Here is an 11,697-nt window from a genome sequence, read left to right as displayed (position 1 = left end):
ACTTTGGAGGATCCTCGGTTGTTCTTCATATCTGATTATGTGGAACATAAATCCTTTGATCATCAAATCTGTTTAAATCTCTTGTCCTTGCGTAGCATCCACATGGCTTCATCTATTAAGTCCTCCATAAGAAAAACACACATGTGACACTTTTTAATAAATAAAGTGCACATGCAAAAAAAAATAAAAAATGCAGATGGAGGGATATAAAAACACAGCTACACTCACTCATCCAGCAGTAGCCTGCCAGAGGGCTTAAAAAAGCTGATTTGAGGATTAAAAAAGGGTTATTTTCTTGCTCACATACATATATATATATATATATATATATATATATATATATATATATATATATATATATATATATATATATATATATATATATATATATAAAGAAAAAAGAAAGATGAATAATCAAGTAAATGATGCTTCAGACCAGTAAGTAGTCATCTTGAAATATTAATAACAATGTAAAAGCTATTTTTTTAGCTTGTTTGTTTACTTGAATTAAAAAAGAAAAAAAAAACTTTACATTTGACAAAAGATATGAAGGGAAGGGGGAGATTTGTAGAATTACACTAAAAGGCCTTACTTTCTAAAAAGTATAACCTGTAAATCAAACATCAGAAGGTATGTAGAAGATTGTGTAAAGCAGGTTTTTCAACATGTTTTGACCATGTATCAAAAGGCTTTATACGGTTAAAGAAATGTATGGCCATTTATGAAAATGTAGAACAACGTAAAGACATCTACTAACAACAAAAGTTTGTATTTGAAATATTTATTTGCTGTTTTATGGTATAAAGACCTCATTGGATGACACATACATTGGCTGATCTTGTTGACTCATCCTGGTCAATACAGGATGACCCCGATGCCCCCTTTAACATCTCAACAGCATCCTAACCTTTAAACTGCAACAATTGTTACTTTCCCAATTATCAGAGATTTTAAACAAAAATTCTATTAAAACAACCATTAATACACTGGAATTGCCAAATGTGAAGTTTTATCCCCAGTAACATTGTTTGTAACAAAAGCATTTTTTCATAATATATATACACATGACAACATAAACCCAGTTTTAAATAAACGTTCAAGAGAGTGAAAGGGTAAGCATCTATGAACCTTTTCCCATTCTAAAGCAACATTTTAAGCGGTTTAATTTCAATCTTATTCATTTTGGTTTTCATTTGCATTTTTTGTTTAAACACTCAAACACTAGATTGAGTTGGCAGAGTGTTAAGAAACAACCGAAATTAAATATCACACCAAATTTTTGTAATATGGCCACAAGTTTACAATTTATAAATGTTAATAAACATTTCCCTTAAAATATTTAGTCAAATTATTTAAATATTTAGTCACTCCTGTTGATGTATAAATTGAGAGGTGTGTGTGTGCACATATTACATTATTTATATGATACATATTTCTAATATAGGATGAAAAAATATCAGTATTGGGTCAGAATTGTAGTTGATGAAGACAACAAGAAAACAAGCCAATGATAACATGTGAAATGAGGCAACTTATCACAATGTGGCTGATAGATTTGCCTGAGTTTCCCAATAACTGTCTATGAAATTTATAGCCACATCGGAGGAGATCATATTTTTCTGTGCACTCCAACAGTAGAGGATCAACTGGAGGAGGAGGGGACTTAGGATGATAAAGAAGGCGATTTAGCTGACAGACTTGAGCTTGGTCCAGGGGTTGATGCCACGCACTTCCATAGGAGGGTCATTGTAGAAGATGTGGTTGCAAAGATCATCCAGTGGAGGCTCAGGGTCTGTGGTGGCAAACTGAGCGGCATCTTCAATCTCCTTCCTTACTTCGACATCAATCTCCTGTAAAAGGTGTCAGTGTTTAGTGAAACTGCAGAAATGTCCATCTTCCAGATCGAAAAACTCCCATTCTTCAGTATAACGGAGCAATCCCTATCCTTATACACCAGTGTGACTGACTCAGAATATTTACACTCATGTCCAACTGTGACTGTCTCGATGATTGTGTCCTACTTCAGTCTGTCTCTCGTAAGCATGTGCAGTCTCACCTTAAGCTCCTCCACGCTGGCCATGTTGTTGCTCAGCATGCGATCCTTCAGCATCGAGATGGGGTCACTCTTACTGCGCACCTCCTGGATCTCCTCACGTGTGCGGTAACTATGAGAACAATTTATAAGAAGAACAAACGTTGTCACATATGGGGAGGAACAGAAAAAGAAAAAATTGGTATATAGAAAAACAATCAGGGGTTTTACTGAGTTTCAGTATTAGTAAGTAGAGCTGTGCAAATTACACCTTTGTTTTTTGTTGTTTTTTAATAAATTGATACTTATGCAGTAAGGACAGATCACATTTATCAAAAGTTACAGTAAAAAAAAAATTTTTCAGTATCATCTTTTTCACAAATTATTTAGCAACCGTTTTAAACACTGAATAAGAAATGTTTCCAGAGCACCAAACCAGTGTATTCGAATGATTTCTGAAGGATCATGCGACACTGAAGACTGGAATAATGGCTGATGAAAATTCAGCTTTGCCATCACAGGAATAAATTACATTTTAAAATAAAATAAAATAGAAAACTTATTTCAAATTGTTATAATATTTCACAATATTACTGTATTTTAATCTAATAAATGCAGCCTTGGTGAGCTTAAGAGACTTCATTCAAAAACATTAAAAACATCTTACTGACTTCAAACATTTGAATGATTATGTTACCCATTTTGAATGGTAAAGCAGTTTAGATATAAAAATTATTACTTTAAAGTATTGCTCACTGTATAACGAAGACCTTTTGTATCTACACTCCTGTTTAAATATAAATCAGGAAGTCTGCTTGTTGCTTAAAGCAGTGGTGAGCTTAGGTTGAGATTATATAAAATATTACCTGACTCCTGGGTCGCTCATACTGTGTCCGTGGTAACGATAGGTCTGCAGCTCCATCAGAATAGGACCCTATGAATATACATTTCAGGTGTTTATTATTGCTACATTAATGCTTTTATCCTATGAGCATATCTGCAAACAGAAAACAATATTTTATAAGAAGTGTAATAATTATATGTTGACACTGTGGAACTGCCTATATAAAAATTGGGCTAATAATATTTTTTTCCATCCCTACAATTTAAAATCAATCGAACCTTTCCTGATCTGCAGTGTTCAGCAGCAAATTTGGTGGCCTCCCTCACACAAAGAACGTCCATGCCATCCAACTACAATGCCAGAGAAAGGGTGAGAAGATATTCTGACATAAAGAGTAAATTGTTACAAGTAAAAGCACGGTGACATGTCCATCCTGCATCATACCCTCAATCCAGGGATGAAATCGCCTCTCTTGTAGTAGTCAGTACTAGCAGCTGCTCTCTCCACAGAAGTACCCATGCCGTATTTGTTATTCTCGCAAATGAAGATGCAAGGCAGCTTCCACAGAGATGCCATATTATACGTCTCAAAGATCTGACCCTGCAGAACCATGTGCAAAAAAGCATGTGTGAAACCTCCCTGTACATCCACTGCTACAGGCCCATCATAATGCACAAGTTAGAACATAAGGTAAAGCAGTATATGGACAGACATATCTGTTTGAAATGTTATTAGGATTCACAGCAGGTGAACACTCGACTGCTGCGTAGAAGTGCCTTACCTGATTTGCAGCACCATCACCATAGAGACAGACACACAGCTCATTCTTGCCCAGGTATTTGCAGGCCAACGCTACACCTGCCCCAAGAGGCACCTGGGATACAAACATGTGTAATATGAATGGTTTAATACTTAATCAGTATTGATACCAGCTCTCTATTCATAAAGTACTCCAGTCGATTCATTTAAAGTACCTGAGCTCCCACAATTCCATTTCCTCCATAAAAATTTTTAGTGTACATATGCATAGACCCTCCCTTTCCTTTAGCAATACCTCCTCTACGGCCTGATGGAGAAATAGAGACACATAGAAGAGGGACAGAAGAAACAAATAAATAATAAAAAAAACAAACAAGAGATACATTTGTAAGAGATCACAACTTTAAACTGTGGGTTTTGTTGTTCTCACCGGTGAGCTCTGCCATGATCTCACGAACAGTGCCACCTCTAGTGAGAGTGTACCCGTGAGCACGATACGCTGTGATAAGATGGTCTGATAGATTAATACCTGCCTCGATACCGACCGCACATGCTTCCTGTTAGAGAACACAATGTACTTGTAAGTGTTTCTGTCTTCACCAAGTTGTCAACATTTGAACCAATTACAATTGACATTTGCAACCATGTGAATCAAAACCTATAATAATCTTAAAGGGTTGGTTCACCCAAAAATGAAAATTATGTCATTAATGACTCACCCTCATGTCGTTCCAAACCTGTAAGACTTCCGTTCATCTTCGGAACACAGTTTAAGATATTTTAGATTTAGTCCGAGAGCTCTCAGTCCCTCCATTAAAAATGTGTGTACATTATACTGTCCATGTCCAGAAAGGTAAGAAAAACATCATCAAAGTAGTCCATGTGACATCAGAGGGTCAGTTAGAATTTGTTGAAGCATCGAAAATACATTTTGGTCCAAAAATAACAGATATTACGACTTTATTCAGCATTGTCTTCTCTTCCGTGTCTGTTGTGAGCGCGTTCATGGCGCTGTTGACATGACGCTGCTGACGTGTTTTCTGGCGTGCCCAATAACAAAGATAACACTTCAGCAGCGTCACTGCAGTGTTGTGAACGCGTTCACAACAGACCCGGAAGAGAAGACAATGCTGAATAAAGTCGTAATTTTTGGACCAATTGTTATTTTTGTACCAAAATGTATTTTTGATGCTTCAACAAATTCTAACTGACCCTCTGATGTCACATGGACTACTTTGATGATGATTTTCTTACCTTTCTGGACATGGACAGTATACCGTACACACAGTTTTAATGGAGGGACTGAGAGCTCTCGGACTAAATCTAAAATATCTTAAACTGTGTTCTGAAGATAAACGGAGGTCTCACGGGTTTGGAACGAAATGAGGGTGAGTCATTAATGACATAATTTTTATTTTTGGGTGAACGAACCCTTTAAATTTGACTATTTTACACTGGCAAAAGTGAATGCTTCGAGTCTCTGATAATCTTCTGTCTATGTTTGTGTAGTGCATGTGGCACCTGTCCATCATAAAGGTGACAGAAGCCCCTGATGATCTTCTGCTTGTAGAGCTGATCGGCTTTGAGCTCCATACGTCTCATGGTCTGCATTGTGCGGTAGTACTGAAGCCCCTCCTCTCTTGTAAGCACGGCCTGCAGTGGTGGGCCCTCCTCCAACTTGTGCAAGTCACATTTCTGCCAAAAAATACATAAGAAGCTTTCAAAAGCATTAAGATACAATAAAATGCACAGTAAAAAAGTTCAAAAGCTTAAGGTCAGTAAGATTTTTATTGTTTTTGAAAGAAGTCTGCTCACTAAGGCTGCATTTTTTTAATATTAGAACTAAAAACAGTAATATTGTGAATATTTAAATTTTTTATTTATTCCTGTGAAGGTAAAGCTGAATTTTCAGCATAATTACTCCAGTCTTCGGTGTCACATGATCTTTCAGAAATCATTCTAAAATGCTCATTTGGTACTCAAAAAATATTTCTTAGTATCAGTGTTGAAAGCAGTTGTGCTGCTTAATATTTTTATGGAAACTGATACATTTTATATGCATTTCTTTCAAAAAAAAAAAATTATATATATATATATATATTTATAAGTTACAGACTCCAAACTTTTGAATGCTAGTGTATATGCAATAAAATATATATTACATAATAAATTAAGTAACTGCTGATCTGATAAACTCACCTTAATATCAAAGGTGGCCTGAGGGGTAAAGTCTGCATAGGTCCTGGCAGATACCACCACTCTTGCACCCTATGAAACATAAAAAATAATAGAAAATAATTTTTTTTTAAATTCTCTACTGAAAAAAGTGAAGTGAAGATGATTAAAAAAAAAATAGCAGTCACATGGAAACACAGACACACACACAGATCTGACAGGAACTGAGATGTTACTAACCCTGGTCAAAAACACTGTCTGAAACAGGAAGCAAGCCAGGAAACTATGAAATATGTCTGTAATAATCCGATGTACATAACCAATGCAATTTTACCCAACAACTACATAAACAAACCTGCAATCTAATACCAATAAATCAACACTCAGTCCTAGATGTGAAAAACTGACATCATCTACACTGACTTTGCACATCTCTTTGACTATAGGGTTGCATGTAGAAAACTGAAACATCACAAGCAGGGATGTCAACGATTAATCGCTGATCGACTGGAAAAGCAATAGAAATGTAGTAGCTAAGTCATTTCACCAGATAATTGTTTCATATCGTGCGCTTTGCAGGGCTGCGGGACACAGGACAGAAAGGCTATTCATTCCTACAACTTGTAAATTCATTCCTAAGACTTATTAATTTGTGGCAAGCAACTTTTCACGTTTAATTAATTTTGTGCCTTATATAACCCATGATTTAACTGAATTGAGGGAACAAAATAATAAATTGAAAATAAATTCTTAATTAATGAAAAAATGGGACCCTTTAAGGAACTGATGAAAAATGGATCACTTTAAAGAAAAATGCATAGCCTATGTAAGAGGCCTAAAATAAAAATAACAGTTTATTTTCATAAAAAGCTAAATATATCTGACTTAATTAAGATAACGGATTTAAAACAGAAGTGTGTAACAGCGCTCCATAAACAAGTTAACGGAAAGAATGAAGAAGAATGAAGAATGAAATGTACATTCTATTTGTTTGCTTTACTTTACAATATTTTACAAATCTTCTGTTTTTTTTTTTATTGTGAGTGCACATATTAAAGTAAACACTTTTGCAGATTATATCTTATTCCAAAGTGTGTTTTTATCTTCTTCTTTCTTTAATGTCTAAGCTATTCAACTTCAACGGTCAACTCTGCTGTTATGCCTAGGACGCTTTTTCACAGGTGAAGAGGATGAATTATGAAAACGTTGAATTTTTATTGTATTCATCTTTTTATCTTTTGTTCACTTGACTGATTTGCACTCTATCTGCCATATGCTACTTTATTTAACTTAGTTTTTAATTAAATTTTATTATATGTCTTTTTTACATTCCCTTATTGTATAGCTGTATCTTATATTTTATATTTGATCTAGATTTTTAGGTTCTACTGTTAATGTTATCTGTATGCACAAGGGGTCTGAGAGTAACGCAATTTCGATTCTCTGTATGCATGTACTGTACATGTGGAAGAATTGACAATAAAGCAGACCTAACTTGATCTTTTCCGTCTATATGTGAATGCGTGTAAAGTACAAACCTAGTTGTTTACATTCTAAATAATAGTTTAACATTCGAACCATTGCAAATATGTAAACATTTGGATTTGTGCCGAATGAGACGTGAGCAATAACCTCCAAATCTAGTCAAACCCGTGCTCGCTCGGTCCTCGTCTGCACGCACACATGGTCACGATCATTGAGAAACAGTGTGTTTTGCAGCATCGGTGATGGAAGCGGTTCTTTGACTGCACAGCACAGCCAGTTACGTATGAGATCATTTTATTTTAAATGCCATAATGTCATTTGAAAACATTGCAATTGTGCTTTAAATTACAAAAACGAGCACCAGGAAACCATTTAAAGAGGCGCGTTTAGTGGTCAGTAAAATGATCTCAAATGTATGGTGCGCTCTCTTCATTTTATAAAATGATCATAATCACATCTATTCATTTTATAATCCTAGTTTTATTCAAACAAGACCCCCTTTAATTCAGGTGAGAAAGGTTTTTTTTGTTGTTGTTTTTCTGAGTGGTATTTGCACATCATGTCATGCCGGTGACTGCGCCACTGCAATAGACGCATTTTGCAGCATTAGGTTAACGATTAATGGATTAATTGATTGTTAATTTAAAAACGAAGAGCGATCATGGAAATGATCGAAAATTGACATCCCTAATCACAAGGAATCCATCCACAATTAGATGTGGGACCAACATGCTGAGCGCTTTAACATATCTTTTGCTTATGTGCTTACAACATGTAACAGTAACAAAGAATGAATAAAGTTTGTAGAAGAAAAATCTGTTTAGTGATTGAAGAGTCACTGGCCGAAGCTTTGTGAGCTGGAGATTTCAAGTGCTCTGGGTAAAGTGAAAGGGGCATGCAATACTCCATAAGGAGCGCTAAAAATGATGTTAAGCTGTCTATACATATATAATATGAAAGAGGTAGTGTATTTTAATATAGGGGCTGCCAGTACTCACAGCAAGCTGTGGCTCTGGTAAGGGAGTCTCTTCAGCCTGGCAGTGGGTGATCTCTGGGGAGGAATTACCAAGGCCCAGGAGGCTCCCGGCTGGTGGGGGACAATTGGGCGCAAGGGGGTCTGTGCTGGTTAGGGTAAAACTGCTGTTAGCTACTGCAGGGGTTAACTGTGCTGGACTGGTGGCTGGGTTAATAAGAGACTTAACATTAATTAGGGCAGGTGATGGAGGAACATCTATAATAGGACTGATCTTTTCAAATGTAGGTTTTTCTCTTTCTGATATTCTTTCTGTAACCAGACTAAACGCGTTTAATTTTTCTGAGGATGAACCACTTGTCATCACTGGTTCCACATAACTTTCTTTCTGAACTATAGCCTCCGAGGAAACAACATCTGTCTGAGGTCTGTCATGTCGTCCTGAGTCTCCTGAAGACTGGCCACTGCTGGTGTGTCCTAAAGCTTTATATTCTACGAGAGTGTTTGAAGGTATCTGTGATAATGGAGGGACAACTAAAGGGCTGTCAGGCTGTTTATCTTTTAAACATGAAGGGGGGTTAGGATCATGGTCATGTGGAGCGGTCAAATTAGCATATTCGCTCTGGACCGCCAGGAGCTGCAGAACGGCCCGGAGAGTGGAGGACTGTAAAAAGAAGGGCACAGGTCACTCCAGAGGGTCAGATTTAGAAGGCCATAAAAAGGGCAAGTTTAAAAGAGCAAGATGAGACTTTTAGGTGTTTAGAGACCACAAAGAAGACATTTTACTGCACTAAACCAATAAAAATCTAATTTATGCTAACCTACACTATGCTACTCACAGGCAATAAACAACTATTGATGGCTACCAGCCAGATAACATTCAAATGGTCAAAACGGCCGATGTTGATACTGATATCTAGACAGCAGAGTGCCCGATAATCAATATAATGCTGATATCCACACATCCAAGTTAATAATGAAAATTAAATTGTAAAATATTATGCAATATTTACTCAGAATTAACTACAAATTTTATCCATCGACAAAGCTGTTGTCAACTTTTATAAAACTGATACGGACATCTTTGTTAGATCACATGAACACGTAATATTGGCCAAATCATATCTCAAATTCAAATACCTAAGAGCCACAATAGAACTCAAACAGGTTTTTCATGTACATATGTCTGTGTGTGTGTGTGTGTGTGTGTGTGTGTGGTTGACAGAGAGAGAGAAAGAGATTTAAGGGAAGATGTGAGCTGTAGTTATTGACCTGAGCAAACGGAGCAGAATTATATCCCTCAAACCCACAACTGCTACAATATTTTAGAAATAAGTAAAAAGCATGTAGCAGAAGCATGTTTAATATGTCAAAACCAGTGATTGGAAGAGAGTATGCTCTAAAAATCATAAGTGAGGAAGAAAGTCTTTGTAGTAAAATATTTATAAGCAAAATAATGTTCATAACCACAAAAATAATAAAAACTATTTTAAAAAATTAGTTAAATTTTTTTTTTAAAGCAAACAGCAGATGGCACAAATGTCAAGTCAATAAGCACATTTCTAAAACGACCGTCTCTTACCTCTGATACCAGTTCGGCTCCCTTAAAGGCAGCCCATGAAACAGTAAAAAAACGTGATATTGAAAGAGAGAGAAAGAGAGACAGAGAGAAAGATATGAGATTTAGTAAAGAGAAAGAGATTGAGAGAGAAAGCAAAAGAAGATGAGAAGATAATCATTTTCATGAACAGAAAGATGCTTGTCTTTTTCTGCCAAATTAATTTTTATTGTATCAACAAAGCAACGACATTCATTTCATTGTGTCAACAAATCTTATATTTTTAGACTTAAGGTCACAGTTAGAGTGGAAAAAATTACTCTCAGGTTAGAGATATAAACTCTAAAACCGCGACTTTTAATATGACATCTAGGGTAAGACATACAAATTATTCCTTTCTTGTTTTGTTAGATTTTTAGACCAATGTAAAAACATTTACATATGGCCAATTGTTTAAAAATTTAAAATCAATTAAAATTAAATTAGTGTGTTTTTAAAGTGTCTTTAAAGTTTGTTATAATGTGGTTAGGAAAAAGATGCCCCTAACTTAATTTTAATATTGCTTATTAATAATAACAACAACAACAACAATAATATATCTGATTTTTTATATACATTTTCGACACTAGGGCTTGACAAGGACTGAGTGGCTTTAAATAATTAATACTAAACTTTTAGAAACAGACTAAAACGTTGCTGTCCACTAAATGTTGCATAAAACAGAACATCAACCATCAGGACATCTGCCACTGGTCAGTAAATATGAAGAAAGACAGACTGTCTCTCTCACTGAGGTCACCTTTTATTTCCGACAGACAATTACGGCAGCAAACTACTACTGAAAACCAAGGGTTTTATGAACAGTCCATTGTTTCTAATTTGTTACAGTGTTTCATTATAGGTTATTTCAGTGACAGTTCGTTGCCTTGCTAGTTTTAGACGTTACCCTCCCAGTGCATTTTAGCTAGCTAGCCAAGCTAAATCACTTTAAACAAGTAGTAAAATATCTGATTATATTTACATCAGTAATAAAAATAAATGCTACGTTGGTTGACGTGAAATAACCAGCACCAACATGAGAATTTGACAGCAATGCGTCTTTAGAAGGGTGTCAGCCGGGCCTTGCGTACGTTACCCTGCAAGGTCAACATCGCATGAGCGCTAACGTTACATTAGCCGTCAAAACATTCGTAAATTTGCTTTACTAAGCAAAACAGCAAATTTTATGACTCAAAAGATAAAATACTTACGTTCCTGCTGGCGCTGCCCCTCAGAACGTTAGATATTATAGTTAGCATTTTTTGCATATTATAATTAACCCACAGCTAACTAGGAACAGCTCACCCTCAGTCAGTCAGTCAGTCTTCCTCTCACACAAACCAGCCCAGCGTCAAGCGAACGAGTTTACAGTTACAGTCGCAGCAGATTCGCTGCACAGCACGTTGAAAATACTGCCTCCTGCTGGCCAGAGCTCACATTACACCAGCTGTTTTTTTTTGTTTTTTTTTTACACCGTCTAGGCTGATGACACGTTTGTTGATTGTTTAATATCATGATAAATGATGTGTTCCAAAATGTCAAAATAGATATAGGAAGATCTCTCTATGCTGACGATGGAGCGATATGGAAAAGGGGTCGTAATGTATCACATGGGACAAGAGTCATACAATCAGCGGTTAATGAAGTGGAGAAATGGGCGAACAAATGGAGTTTTCGACTTTCGGTGACTAAAACTCAGCTAGTTTGTTTTGCGAAGAGGAATCATATTCCAGAAATAAAAGTGAAGTTATATGGACAAGTACTTGAACAAGTTAAAGATATAAGATATCTAGGAATATGGATGGATTCCAGGTTGACCTTTAAGATACATA

The 11,697-nt window shown here is 36.0% G+C and overlaps 1 protein-coding gene across 3 annotated transcripts; it reads right to left on the bottom strand.

The window, feature by feature from the left end:
• Positions 1-1,265: 1,265 nt before the first annotated feature.
• Positions 1,266-11,238, bottom strand: LOC132139822 (pyruvate dehydrogenase E1 component subunit alpha, mitochondrial-like). 3 transcript variants are annotated; one of them, XM_059548437.1, is made up of 12 exons: positions 11,077-11,232; positions 9,851-9,871; positions 5,835-5,903; positions 5,157-5,330; positions 4,066-4,192; positions 3,851-3,942; positions 3,658-3,750; positions 3,321-3,476; positions 3,155-3,226; positions 2,899-2,966; positions 2,057-2,165; positions 1,266-1,850 (listed from the first exon to the last, which is right to left on the bottom strand). In XM_059548437.1, the coding sequence occupies exons 1-12, from the start codon at positions 11,131-11,133 to the stop codon at positions 1,686-1,688; spliced, it is 1,203 nt and encodes a 400-aa protein (XP_059404420.1). In that variant the 5' UTR covers positions 11,134-11,232; the 3' UTR covers positions 1,266-1,685. The 3 variants fall into 3 exon arrangements, with proteins under 3 accessions (XP_059404420.1, XP_059404421.1, XP_059404419.1); XM_059548438.1 differs by lacking the exon at positions 9,851-9,871 and having other exon boundaries at positions 11,077-11,238; XM_059548436.1 differs by lacking the exons at positions 9,851-9,871; positions 11,077-11,232 and adding an exon at positions 8,294-8,989.
• Between the last annotated feature and the right edge of the window lie 459 nt (positions 11,239-11,697).

This window comes from Carassius carassius, chromosome 4 (genome assembly GCF_963082965.1).
Source record: "Carassius carassius chromosome 4, fCarCar2.1, whole genome shotgun sequence".
Taxonomy (NCBI): Eukaryota; Metazoa; Chordata; class Actinopteri; order Cypriniformes; family Cyprinidae; genus Carassius; species Carassius carassius.
This window is presented reverse-complemented; position numbering and strand designations above follow the sequence as displayed.

Excerpts from the sequence above, each read along its gene's own strand:
- LOC132139822 (XM_059548436.1), bottom strand. The coding sequence starts at position 8,632 with ATGACAAGTGGTTCATCCTCAGAAAAATTAAACGCGTTTAGTCTGGTT. Across the intron at positions 3,477-3,657 it reads GTGATGGTGCTGCAAATCAG|GGTCAGATCTTTGAGACGTA; the intron begins GTAAGGCACTTC and ends ATGGTTCTGCAG. Across the intron at positions 2,967-3,154 it reads AACACTGCAGATCAGGAAAG|GGTCCTATTCTGATGGAGCT; the intron begins GTTCGATTGATT and ends GTATATTCATAG.